Source organism: Ornithorhynchus anatinus, chromosome X5 (assembly GCF_004115215.2).
Source record: "Ornithorhynchus anatinus isolate Pmale09 chromosome X5, mOrnAna1.pri.v4, whole genome shotgun sequence".
Taxonomy (NCBI): domain Eukaryota; kingdom Metazoa; phylum Chordata; class Mammalia; order Monotremata; family Ornithorhynchidae; genus Ornithorhynchus; species Ornithorhynchus anatinus.
Window position 1 is genome coordinate 7,360,281 of NC_041753.1, and position 13,287 is coordinate 7,373,567.

The 13,287-nt window shown below is 55.3% G+C and overlaps 1 protein-coding gene across 9 annotated transcripts; it reads left to right on the forward strand.

The window, feature by feature from the left end:
- Positions 1 to 1,859: 1,859 nt before the first annotated feature.
- Positions 1,860 to 12,887, forward strand: ZMYND15 (zinc finger MYND-type containing 15). 9 transcript variants are annotated; one of them, XM_029055321.2, is made up of 13 exons: positions 1,864 to 2,960; positions 4,132 to 4,381; positions 4,944 to 5,099; positions 5,562 to 5,722; positions 6,380 to 6,532; positions 6,739 to 6,819; positions 6,939 to 7,055; positions 7,208 to 7,296; positions 8,418 to 8,516; positions 9,074 to 9,203; positions 9,324 to 9,382; positions 9,744 to 9,904; positions 12,547 to 12,819. In XM_029055321.2, the coding sequence occupies exons 1-13, from the start codon at positions 2,333 to 2,335 to the stop codon at positions 12,722 to 12,724; spliced, it is 2,262 nt and encodes a 753-aa protein (XP_028911154.1). In that variant the 5' UTR covers positions 1,864 to 2,332; the 3' UTR covers positions 12,725 to 12,819. The 9 variants fall into 9 exon arrangements, with proteins under 9 accessions (XP_039766864.1, XP_039766865.1, XP_039766859.1 ...); XM_039910925.1 differs by lacking the exon at positions 9,324 to 9,382 and having other exon boundaries at positions 1,862 to 2,960; positions 12,547 to 12,887; XM_029055324.2 differs by lacking the exon at positions 6,939 to 7,055 and having other exon boundaries at positions 1,863 to 2,960.
- The last annotated feature ends 400 nt before the right edge of the window (positions 12,888 to 13,287 follow it).

The window sequence follows — 13,287 nt, forward strand, 5'->3', positions numbered from 1 at the left end:
ATTCACTCATTCGGTCGTATGTATCGAGCGCTTACTGTGTGCAGAGCATTGTCAGTCGTATTTATTGAGCGTTTACTGTGTGCAAAGCACCTACTAAGCACTTGGGAGAGTACAATATAACAATAGACACAATTCCTTTCCACTATGTGTTTAGGGCCTAGAGGGGGAGAAATATTTATTTAGGAGAAATAAATTACCCGCCCCCTTCACTCCACAGAAATCGCCCTCTCTAAGGTTATCAGTGATCTTCTTGCCAAATCTAACGGCCTCTACTCCATCCAAATCCTCCTTGACTTCTCAGCTGCCTTACTTCTCTGACTCTCTGACTTCTCTGACTTCTCACTGTGGACCACCCCCTTCTCCCAGAAACATTTATCCAACCTCAGCTTCACCCGGGGCCCAATGGGGGGGATGAATAAAGGGAGAAAGGGAGTGGGAGAAGAGCAAGGAAGGGATTACTCAGGGAAGGCCTCTTGGAGGAGATGAGCGATGATATTATAAAGGTTGAACCGACAGGATTTAGTGATGGATTGAATATATGGGTTGCATGAGAGGGGAGTCAAGGATAATGCCAAAGTTATGGGCTTGTGAGACGGGAAGGATAGTGGCGCAGTCTACTGTGATGGGAAAGTCAGGGGAAGGACAGGGTTTGGGTGGGAAAATAAGGAGTTCTCTTTAGGCATGCCAAATTTGAGGTGATGATGGGACAGGAGGAAATGCAAGACTGCAAAAAGGGAAAGAGCTCAGGGCTGGAGATGTAGAATTGGGAATCATCCGGATAGAGGTGGCAGTGGAAGCCATAGGAGTGACTGAGTTCTCCAAGGGAGTGGGTGTAGATGGAGATTAAAAGGGGACCCAAAACTGAACGGTGAGGGACTTCCACAGTTAAGGGGTGGGAGGCAGAGGAAAAGCCCGCAAAAGAGACTGTGAAGGTGCAACCAGAGAGACAAGAGGAGAAGCAGGAGAGGACAGTGTCAGTGAAGCTGAGGTTGGATAAATGTTTCCGGGAGAAGGGGGTGGTCCACAGTGTCGAAGACAGCTGAGAGGTCAAGGAGGATTTGGATGGAGTAGAGGTGGTTAGATTTGGCAAGGAGATCAATGATAACCTTAGAGAGGGCGATTTCTGTGGAGTGGTGGGAACCAGATTGTAGGGGGGTCAAGGAGAGAACTGGAGGAGAGGAATTTGAGATAGCGGGTGTAGACGACTCGCTCGAGGAGTTTGGAGAGGAATGGTAGGAGGGAGATGGGGCGATAACTGAAGGGAGCCGTGGAGTCAAGAAGGTTTTTTTTTGTTTTAGTTTAAGGGAGACATGGGCATGTTTGAAAGCAATGGGGAAGATGCCGTTGGAGAGCGAACAGTTGAAGGTGTCTGCTAGGGAGGAAAGAGGGGTGGGAGAAGTGTTTTGATAAGGTGCGAAGGGATGGGGTCGCAGGTAGAGGGGGTGAGTTTTGATAGGAGACAGGAGATCTCCTCTAGAGATACTGCCGGGAGGATGGAGAGTCAAAGAAGGGGGGTGGTGGGAGGGGACGGAGGGGCAGGGGAGAGTTTAGGGAGATCACGCCCTATAGTTTCAGTTTTCTCAATTAATTAGGCGGCCAGGTCATAGAGGCAAGGGATGGGGGAGGCGGGGGGCGGGGACGGGGGTCTGAGGAGGGAATTAAATGTCTGGAACAAAGGGCGGTGGGCCTGGGGGTCAATAAGGAAGGAGAAATAGTTTTGAGGGGCAGAGGAGAGGGCGGAGGGGTGGGGGTCGGGGCTGGCCTGTGCGGGGGACGTGGGCGTGTCGTGCCCGAGGGGCGGGGCGAGCGTGGAATTTGCGGGGCGCGGGGCGCGGCGCGGGGGGCCACCCTGCCTATTTACCTTCGAATCGGGCAGCGTTGGCTGCAGGTGCCGGGGCTCCCGGGGCAGGGCGGACGGGGGTTGATACCCGGGACATCCCTGTCTCCGTCCCGGTCCGTTTGTCCCCCGGTGTCCCTCCCGGCCGCCCCACCAAAATTCTCCCGGTTTCAACAGCAAAAACCCCAACCCACGCCAGAGTCCCCCCCGGATGCCTTGACTCCACCGACCAAGCCGGACTCGGCCTTCATCCCTTGCCCAGCGCCTAACCCTAATCCCAACCCCACAACCCCACGTCCAGCTCCCTGATTCTCTCCCCCAACCACCTCCCGTCCTCTAATCCGCCCCCCTAAACTAACCGAGCCCTTCCTCCCGTCCCCCCAGGCCTGAACCCCACTCCCCAACTCTCCCGCTCCCAATTTCCCCAGCCCCTTCCCCCTCATTTCTCCACTCCCTCCCTCCTCCCTCGCCGCTCCACGACCCCCCGCGAAAGCGATGGAATTTATCTCCGGTTACCGGGAGGAAATCCTGGACCTGGCCGACCTCCTCTCCGGCTGGTTCCGCAAATTCTCCTCGGAGCGAGGGTCCGGGAGGTCCGAGGGGTCCGGGGCGGGGCGGGGGGCCGAAGCCCGCCGCCGTCTGCTGGAGGCTCAGGTTCGCCGGTTGCCCCCGGACCCGGTCCTCTGGGTCCTCCACGTCCTGCACAACCGGACCCTGGGGTTCAGCGTCTGCAGGGCGGAGAGGGGCCCCGGTCCCGGCCGCCTCTTCGGGGAGGACGCCCCGCTTCGCCTCCGAGACCTGGAGAAATACATCGGCTTCGTCAGTCTGGAGGAGGAGGACGAGGAAGGCGACGAAGACGAGGAGGAGGAAGAGGAGCAGGCAGAGGAGGAGGAGGCCGGGGCCGGGACCGGGACCGGGGCCGGGACCGGGACCGGGTCGGGCAGGAAATCCCGGGAAGGAACTGCGATGATGGAAGGGGAGCCGGAGGAGGTGGAGGAGGACAAGGAGGACGATGAGGAGGACGAGGAGGAGGAAGAGGGGGCGACCGAAGAGCAAGAGGCCAGAGCGGAGGACGGACGGTGGGAGGAGGCCCAGGCTGCCAGGAGAAGACGGCCGGACAGAGGTGAGACCCCCTAACGTTGGTATTTGTTAAGCGCTTACTATGTGCCGAGCACTGTTTTAAGCGCTGGGGTAGATACAGGGTCATCAGGTTGTCCCACGTGAGGCTCACAGCCTTAATCCCCATTTTCCAGATGAGGAGACTGAGGCACCGAGAAGTGAAGTGACTTGCCCAAAGTCACACTGCTGAGAGGTGGCGGAACCGGGATTAGAACCCATGACCTCTGACTCCTCAGCCCGGGCTCTTTCCACTGAGCCACGCTGCTTCTCAACTGCCCCGCGGGTATTGCGAGGAGGGGCAGAAGGGCGGATCTGAGTCAGCAAGCCATCCACGAGCCCGCCCGCTGTGGGAAGGGATTCTATCTGTTGCCGAATTGTACTTCCCAAACGCTTCGAACAGTGCTCTGCACACAGTAAGCGCTCAATAAATACGATTGAATGAATGAATGAATCCATCAAGCACTGGTATTGATTGAGCCCTCGCAGAGCACTGTGCTAAGCTCTTGGGAGAGTAACGGAATTAGCAGACGCGTTCCCTGCCCTTAACGAGCTCTGATGATCATGCATCAGAGGAGCTGGATTCCCGGTTCTGCCGCTTCTCTGCTGTGTGACCTGGGGCAGGTCGCTTCACTTCTCTGGGCCTCCATTCCCTCATCCGTGAAAAGCGGATTCAGATTGTGAGCCCCATGTGGGACAGAGACTGTGCCCGATTTAATTAATTTGTAGCTTCCCCGGCGCTTAGTACAGTGCTTGGCATATAGTAAGCGCTGAACAAATACTTTTAAAAAAAATCTACCCCAGTGCTTAGAATACTGCTCTACACACAGTAAGTGCTTAATAAATACCATAATAATCATGATTCTGTCTCTCCTTCGGCCGCATCCTCTGACTCCGCCCCCAGGGCTGCCCCAGCCCCATCCATAACTCCGCTCCTCACCCCTCCCTACCCTTCCTGGTCCCCCCCACCTGCATGCATCCACCCCCAGATTCTGGCTCCACTTGCCTCCCCCTTGGCCCTAAGCCCTTTCAATCAATCATTCATATTTACTGAGCACTTGCTGGGTGCAGAGCACCATTCTAACATTTTGGGGGATTACAGTGTAAGAGAGTCGGTCGACATGCTCTGCCCACAGTGATCAAAAACGCCCCAATCCTGACCTCTCTCCATGCCACAGGCCCTGCCCCACTCCGCCTCTCCTGCCTCCTCCTCGTCACAGATGAGCATGGCACCATCCTGGGCATCGACCTGATGATTGGCAGGCGCCAGGGAAGCGGGGCCCGAGGGGTTGAGGCCCACAAGGGTGGAACCGAGAGCCTGGCCCCCCGAGCCTACGGACTCCTGTGCCATAGCATGATCTGTCCCATGGGGGCCGGGGAGCCCCGGAGACCCCGGCAGCTCACCGTCGGCGACGTCCACCTCCACAGGTAGGGTGGGGGCAAGGGAAGGGAACTGGAGGGTCACGAGGGAATTGGGGCGGGGGCTGTAGAAAGGGAGCCGGGTCCCGGAGGAGGGTTGAGGGAAGTGGAAGTAGCCCGGAACGCCCTCCCTTCTGAAATCTAATAGGCGATGACTCCCCCTCTTCATAGCCTTATTGAAGGCCCATCTCCTCCAAGAGGCCTTCCCTGACTAAGCCCTTCCTTTCTCTTCTCCCACTTCCTTCTGCGTCTCCCTGACTTGCTCCCTTCATTCATCCCTCCTCCCGACCCCACGGCACTTATGTCCACATCTGTCATTTACTGATTTCTATTCATGTCTGTCTCCCACCTTTAGACTGTCAGCTCACTGTGGGCAGTGACCATGTCTGTTTATTGTTACAGTGTCCTCTCCCAAGCGCTTAATACAGTGCTCTGCACAGAGTAAGCGCTCAATAAATACGACTGAATGAGCGAATGAATGAAAGTGGGGCAAGGCAGGGTGCAGGGTGGGCACTGAGATTTTGGGGTCAGAGTGTGGGGTCCCAGGCTAAGTGACCCCCTCTCTCATCAGGGATCTGGGGGCCCTCCTGCCACGGATCGGGGTGAAGCTGGCCAAGGCTCCCATGCGGACTTGGGGGCCCCGGCCTAGCTTCACCTTCGCCTCCCTGCGGGCCCGGGTCTGTCACGTCTGTCATAGGCACAGCTTCGAGGTGAAATTGACCCCCTGGTGAGTCCAAGGGAGTTGGGGGGGGCGGCTGGGGGTGGACAGTGGGAGGGGAGGGGTGGAGGTTAATTAGTATTGCCCCATTTGATTGGCTCCCAGACTGTAAGCTCGTTGTGGGCAGGCAAAGTAATAATAATAATAATTGTGGCATTAAGTGTTTACTTTGTGCCAGGCACTTGTACTAAGCACTGGGATAGATACAATCAATCAATAAATACGGATTGAATTAATTCAAGGTAATTGGGTCGGACCCAGTCCCTGTCCCACACAGCGCTCACCATCTTAATCCCCGTTTTCCAGATGAGGGAACTGAGGCACAGTGTCTGCTATATTTTGTCCTCGTCCAAGCGTTTAGTCCAGTACTCTGCACCCAGTAAGCTCTCAATGGGTATGATCGAGTGGGCAAGCGATTGAGCGAGGGAGTGAGTGCCCGGCTTTCTTTCCCCACGCCTGGGCGCATGCCAGTCCTCAGTGTGGAGCCGTGCTGTATTGTGGCGAGAGCTGCACCCGAGCAGATTGGCGCCGCAGCCCCGAAGACGTGAGCCACCAGTTCTGGTGCCCGAGGTTGGCGCAGTTCATGGGGCGGGCCGCGGAGCTGGCCTCCCTGCCCTTCACCTACACTGCCGGTAAGGGGCTGGGGGAGACCAGGGGTCCTGGGTCCTTCGGGAGGGGTGGGGAAGGGCATTATATGAATGTAATAGTAATAATCATTATTATTACTTGCTTGTATGGATCCCAGTGCTTAGTACAGTGCCTGACACATAGTAAGTGCTTAACAAATTACCATAACTATTAATGATTATTAATCTTATGTTGTATCTAGTATCCTGTATTATCTTGTATCTATCTACCTCAGTGCTTAGAACAGTACCTGGCACCTAGTAAGCACTTAACAAAATCCATTATTATTATTATTATTCATTATAATAATAAACCCCATTTTACAAATGAGGGAACTGAGGCCCAGAGAAGTGAAGTGACTTCCCCAAGGTCACACAGCAGACAAGGGGCAGAGCCAGGATTAGAACCCATGACCTTCTGATGCCCAGGCCAGTGCTCTATCCATTAGACCACACTGCTTCTAATGTCTGCCTTTCCCTCTAGACTCTAAGCTCGTTATGGGCAGGGAATGTGACCGTTGATTGTTATATTGTACTCTCCGAAGCGGTTAGTACAGTGCTCTGCACACCGTAAGCAATTAATAATTACGACTGAACGAATGAATGGGAGGAGGGAGAAGAGGCCACATGATACCTTTAAAGCCCTTCCTGTCCTCACTGCAGAGACCACCAGGGAGACGTTTAACAAGGAGGCGTTCCTGATTAACCGGGGCCTGACCCGGGGCTACTGGACCCAACTGAGTATGCTCCTCCCCGCCCCAGATGCCCCCGGGCTTCTCCATGGGGATGGACCCCATCCTGGCCCCCTCCTCAATGGTGAGTGAGCCATCCATTCATTCTTTCAGTCAGTCAGTCTTATTTATTGAGCGCTTACTGTGTGCAGAACACTACTAAGAGCTTGGGAAAGTACAATATAATCTCCACTAGGCCATGCTGCTTTGCAACCCAGCCCGTAGTACGGTGCCTGGCACATAGTAAGTGCTTAAATATTATCGTTATTATCTGTTTATTCATTCCCTCAGGGGACCCATACCAGCTGCTTCAGGGAGACGGGTGCTGTCTGATGCCCCCCATGCCCACAGAGGCTCCCCGGGAGCTCTTTGGTGAGGCTGGCAAACAAGGCGGTGGAGTCCCCGAAGGGAGTGTGGCCGGGGGCCAGGGAGCTGAGATCAGGCCCCTGGATCCCTTAGGGTCCCTAAGAGTCCCGCTTGTCCCCGCTCAGACTCCTGGCAAGAGTACTACGCCTGGCGGGGCTTGGGCCTGGATTCTCCCCTGGCCGCCCTGCTCACCTTCCCCCTGACTGCCTACCACATCATCACCCGGCTGGTCCCCCAGTTCTGTGAGCCGGGGATGGGGGCGACTGGAGGAGTTGAGGGGCGGGGTGGGGAGGGTAGCCTGGGGGAGGGGAGGGGGGCGAGGCAGGTGGACAGGGGGCTTTGATTGGATTCTCTTTCCTGTTCCCACACCGCCCCACCCCACTGACTCCCTCAGTCCCCAAGCTGAACATCCAGAACAAACGGTCGTTGAAGATCCACGTGGTGGAAGCGGGAAAGGAATTCGACCTGATCATGGTGTTCTGGGTGAGATGAGCCCGCCGGGGGGTGAAGTTGAGAAGCAGCTTGGCTCAGTGGAAAAAGCACGGACTAGAGAGTCAGAGATCATGGGTTTGAATCCCGTCGCTTGTCAGTTGTGTGACTTTGGGCAAGTCACTTAACTTCTCTGTGCCTCAGTTACCTTATCTGCAAAATGGGGATTAAGACTGTGAGCCCCATGTGGGACAACCTGATCACCTTGTATCCCCCAGCGCTTAGAAGAGTGCTTTGCCATAGTAAGCACTTAACAAATGCCACCATTATTATTATTATTATTATTATTAATAAGTTGGGGGGTGGGGTAGGGTGGGAGGGGAGGGCTGGGAGGGGTAAGAGCTGGGGTTCGCGGGGGTGGGTCAGAAGGTGCATAGAAGGGGCCTGGAAAAACAGACTCAGGAGAGAAGCAGCATTGCCTAACTTGGGCCTGGGAGTCAGAAGGACCTGCGTTCCTTTCCCAGCTCTGCCACTTTTGTTTCACAGTGAAAGTGAAATGAAGAAGTCACTTCACTTCTCTGGGTTTCCATTACCTCATCTGCAAAATGGGGATAAGAGTGCGAGCCCCATGTAGGACAGGGATTGTGTCCAACTTGATGCATTTATATCCACGCCAGAGCTTAGAACAGTGTGTGGCATATAGTAAGCACTTCACAAGTATGATAATTATTATTATTAGTGGAAAGAGCCCGAGCCTGGGAGTCAGAGGACCTGGGTTCTAATATCAGCTCTGTCACTCATCTGCTGTGTGACCTTGGGCAAGTCACTTTGCTACTCTATACCTCAGTTACCTCATCTGTAAAATGGGGATTAAGACTGTGAGCCCCACTTGGGACATGGACTGAGACCAACCTGGTTAACATCTCTCTGCCCCAGCGCTTGGAACAGGGCCTGGCACGTAGTTAGAGCTTAACAAATACCAATTTAAAAAAATGGGTGAGAGGCCCAGAAGGGATGACAGAAATAGGGAGACAGCTGAGTCTGGGGTGGAGTGTGCTGAGGAACAGGAAGTGAGAGGCCAGCCGAGGTCAGGGTCGGATGGGGCAGGGGGAAAGGACGGGATGACAGGAAGGGGGTAACTAGGGCCCTGTTCTTCTGTCCTTCTTCCTTCTCAGGAGCTGTCCGTCTTGTTGCCCCACGTGGCCTTGGAACTGTGGTTTGTGGGGGACACGCTGCCGACCAAGTGGGACCAACAGCACTTCACCCTGCAGAGGGTAAGGGGTGGGCCAGGCTGAGCTAGGCTGGGTGGGGTGGGTCGGGCTGGACAACTCAGCCACTCTGTCCTTGGCCCTGGCCCTGAGCCCGCCCCCGGCCCCATTCTTGACCCTGACCCTGGTCTCAGCCTTGACCTTGGCTCTGGCCCCACTTCTGATCCTGTCCCTGGCCCCGGCTCTGGTCCTGGCCCTGCCCCTGCCCCTGACTCTGGCCCCAGGCCCGACGCTGCCCCTGGTCCTGGCTCTGGCTCTGACCCTGTCTCTGGCCCCAGTCCTGCCCCTGCCCCTGGCTCTGGCCCAAATCGTGATCCTGCCACTGACTCTGACCCCGCCCCCAACTCTGGCCCCAGTCACGACCCTGACTCTGCCCCTGGTTCAGGACCTGGTCCTGCCCTGGCTCCTGGCTCTGGCCCCAGAGCTATCCCTGCCCTGATTTCGTCCCTCACCCCTCACCCCTGAGGCCTCCCCTCTTCCCCCTGAGATGCCCTCACTAGGGCTCCAGGCAGCTCTGCCTCTATTCTCTTTTCCCAACTCCCCCCACCCCGTCCCTCTCCCAGGATGGTCCTGGGGTCTCCGTGTGCTTGGGGCCAGGGCCCAAGGAGAAGGGGACCCGGAGAGACCTACAGATCAAGGTGTCTGCCCGTCCCTACCACCTGCTGCAGGGCCCCAAGCCCGACCTGGTCATCGGTAAGCCTGGAAGGCAGGACGCCTGGGTCCACTAGGGAAGGGGAGGGGCCGGACTGAGGCCAGAATGCCTCGGACTCTGTCACTTCTTGCTTTCTCTCCCTTCCTTCGCCTCCCTGCCAGGGTTCAATGCTGGTTTTGGCCTCAAGGACACCTGGCTGAGCAGCCTGCCGCGGTTACAGGTGGGCGGTGGGTGGTGGTCCCAGCCAGGTGGTCCAGGGGCCCGTTCCAGGGCCGGGTGGGCTCATCTGGGTCTGGGCCTCTCCTTCTCTGCCTCAGGCTAGGGAGCCCCTCTCCCTGCAAGCTTCCCAGGGACTCCCTCCCTTTGCTTCCACCTCCACTGCCCTCCAGCCTATGGGGCCTTTGGGTAGGGAGGGGGTGTGGACAGGTTGCTCGGCCCCTGGGCCACCATCCTCCCTTTTTTCTCCTCCCTCTTTCCTCCTCCCTTCTTCCCTTGTCCTCCTTCCTCCTTCCTTTTCCCTCATCCTTCCTTCCTTGTCCCTCCTCCCTCATCCCTGGTCCCTCGACCCTCCCTCGCCACAGTCGCTGCGGGTCCCGGCCTTCTTCACGGAGAGCAGCGAATACAGCTGTGCCATGGACAAGCAGACCATGGCCGGGGCCTCGGGGGGTGGGACCAGCGCCCCCCGCCTCAACCCTTTCCGGTCACCCTTCCGCCTGCGATCCGCCGACAACTGCATGCCCTGGTGAGGGTTGCCCCACTACCCCTCTTTCCCCTCCCCCCAAACCCCTCCTTTTCCTATCAGGACTTTGGGATGCAGGCCTCCCCCAGACCCCTATCTCCTTGTGACCCCTCTTCTGCTCAGGACCTCCCCAAGAGCCTCTGGGTAACTCCCTACCTGCCCTCAATTGTCCCATACCCTCCCCCGGGTGCCCCAAGACCCCCAACTCTCTCCCCCCAATCCACCCAGCACTTTCCCCTCTCCAAAGAATCCTTTAACCCCCAACCCCACTCCAACTCTTGACCCCAGGATCCTTCTCTGACCCCTGACCCCATGACCCCCTCTCCAAGGTGCCCCCTTTCCCCTGACCCCAGGGAACCCCTGGGTATCTCCCCTTCCCCATTTGATTACCAAGGACCTTGATTTTGATTTTGTTAATGGTATTTGTTAAGCACGTACTATATGTCAAACACTGTGATAGATACAAGCTCAGCAGGTGGGACACAGTCCCTGTCCCACAAGGGGCTCAGAGTCTAAGTAGGAGGGAGATCAGGGATTGAATCCCCATTTTACAGATGAGGTAACTGAGGCACAGAGAAGCTAAGTGATTTACCTAAGGTCAAGTGACTTCTCTGTGCCTCGGTTTCCTCAACTGTAAAATGGGGATGAAATACCTGTTCTCTCTCCTGTTTAGAATGGGAGCCCCATGTGGGACGGGGACCATGTCCAACCTGATTGACTTGTATTTACCCCAGCGCTTAGACCCGTGTTTAACTCATGGTAAAGCCCTTAACAAATACCAGAAACCACCCCCACCTTATTAGCACTGCCCCTTTCAGCCTCATCTTGTTTCACCCCACCCCTTTATAATCCTTTTGAGCCTCTTATCATTAGCTGTTTATTTAGCATCCATTCCTCTTAATCCCTCTCTGGGTTAGAGTCCCTCAGTCAATCAACAGTATCTGTTGAGCCTTTACGATGTGCAGAGCACTGTCCTAAGCGCCTTGAGAAGAAGCGTGGTCTAGTGAATAGAGCCAGAAAGACCTGGGTTCTAATTCCGACTCCTCCACTTCGCGTCTAAGGGCCTCAGTTCTCTCATCTGTAAAATGGGGATTAAGACTGAGCCCCACGTGGGACATGGACTGTGTCCAACCTGATTACCTTGTATCTACATCAGTGCTTAGAACAGTGCCTGGCACATAGTAAGCGCTTAATAAATACCATTAAAAAAAAGAGAGAGAGAGAGAGAGAGTATAAAACAGTAGAGTTGGCAGACATGATCCCTGCCCAGAGGGAGCTCACAGTTCAGTGAGGATATATGGGCATTTTCCTAGTGACCAGTTCTGTTAGACTGTCAGCCCCTTGAGGGCAGGGATCGTGTCTACCAACCCTATTATCCTGGACCCTTCTCACCTGAGCGCTTAGGAAAGTGCTCTGCCCACAGCAAGCACTTAATAAATACTACTGACTGATCAATTGAAGCAGTATTGCCTAGTGGATAGAGCACAGGCCTGGGAGTCAGAAGGATCTGAGTTCTAATTCTGACTCCACTGTTTGCTGTGTGTTCTTGGGCAAGTCACTGCACTTTTCTGTGCCTCAGTTACCTCTGGAAAATGGGGATTAAGATTGTGAGCCCCGGGGGGACAGGGACTATGTCCAACCTGAATAAAGTGGATCTACCCCAGTGCTTGACTCACAGTGAGTGCTTAACAAATATCATTATCATCACCACTGAGTCAGCGCTTAACAAATACCATCATCATCATCATCATCATCATTATCATCACCATCATTGAGTAAATGCTTAACAAATATCATTACCATCATTATTATTGATAATAATAGCAAATCATCATCATTGAAAGCAGCGTGGCCTAGTGTGATACCACCTGGGCCTGGGAGTCAGAAGGACTTGGGTTCTCATCCCGGCTCTGCCACATGTCTGCTGGGTGATCTTGGGTGAGTTACTTCCCTTCTCTGGGCCTCAGTTCCCTCAACTGGAAAAAGGGGATTAAGACTGGGAGCCCCAAGTGGGACAGGGACCGTGTCCAACCTGATAACCAACCTGATAATCTTGTATCTACCCCAGCGCTTAGTACAGTGCCTGGCACATAGTAAGTGCTTAACAAATACCATAATTATTATTATTATCATTATTGTTATGTGGGGCAGGGACTGTGTCCAACCCGATTATCTTGTATCTATCCCAGTGCTTAGTACAGTGGCTGGTACATAGTAAGTGCTTAACAAATACCATTATTATTATTAAAAATAGAAGCAGCATGGTGTAGTGCATGGGCCTGGGTGGTCATGGGTTCTAATCCTGGCTCCTCCACGTATCTGATGTGTGACCTTTGGCAAGTCACTTTACTTCTCTGGGCCTCAGTTACCTCATCTGTAAAATGGGGATTGAGCCTCTGAGCCCAACGTGGAACGGGGACTGTGTCCAGCCCGACTTGCTCATATCCACCCCAGCGCTTAGTACGGTGTCTGACACATGATAAGCGCTTAACAAATGCCATAATTATTATAATTATTATAATAAAAACACAGGGTTACTTACATATAAAGTATTCAGCGAGCCCCTCTCCCTCAGTCTTCTTCCTCCCCAGTAGCCCCTCTCACACAGCTGTCCATGACTCCCACCCTTTCCCCCTCCCCCATAGGTACTGCAATGCCTTCATCTTCCACCTGGTGTACAAGCCAGCCCCAGCGGGCAGTGCACGGTCCGGCCCCGGCCCCACCCCGGCCCCGGCCCCGGCCCCGGCCGCTCCACCGGCCTCCGCCCGCCGACGTCGCATGGACAAGAAGGCCAGCCGCGGCCCGGGCCGGAGGAGGAAGTGAGAGATGGACGGGACCGGCCCCCGCCACACGGGTCTGGGGGGCGGGAGAGACCGGACGGGTCTGGGGATGAGCCGGGACCATCCAGACAGAGAATAAAGGAAGTTGTTGGGAACTTGTCACCTGTGGGGCCACCTCTGACGGGAACATAATGATTTGAAAGCACCAGCTCGGCACATGGCCTATACCTCCCCCAGCCCTCCGCTTCCCTAGGCCCCAGCCCCCAGCCGCCAGCTCTCTCTGGGACCGACGACAGGCCTAGCAGCGGAGACGGAGGAGCCTTTCCACCCAATGGCTCGCTAAAGTCACCAGCGACCTCCTTGTTGCCCAATCCGACGGGCTCTACTCCGTCCCGATCCCCCTCGACCTCTCAGCCTTCGACACCTTCAACCACCCCCTTTCCCTGGAAATATTATCCAACCTCAGCTTCACTGTCAGTCTTCTCTCCCAGTTCTCCTCCTATCTCTCTGGCCGCTGATTCTCCATCTCTTTCAGGGGCTCCTCCTCTGCCTCTCACCCCCAACTGTGAGATTCCCTCAAGGCTCAGTTCTGGATCCTCTGTTATT

Coding starts and splice junctions, on each gene's coding strand:
- ZMYND15 (XM_039910925.1), top strand. CDS start 2,333: ATGGAATTTATCTCCGGTTACCGGGAGGAAATCCTGGACCTGGCCGAC. Junction 5,723..6,379: donor GCCCTTCACCTACACTGCCG/GTAAGGGGCTGG, acceptor TCCTCACTGCAG/AGACCACCAGGGAGACGTTT. Junction 9,204..9,743: donor CAAGCCCGACCTGGTCATCG/GTAAGCCTGGAA, acceptor CCCTCGCCACAG/TCGCTGCGGGTCCCGGCCTT.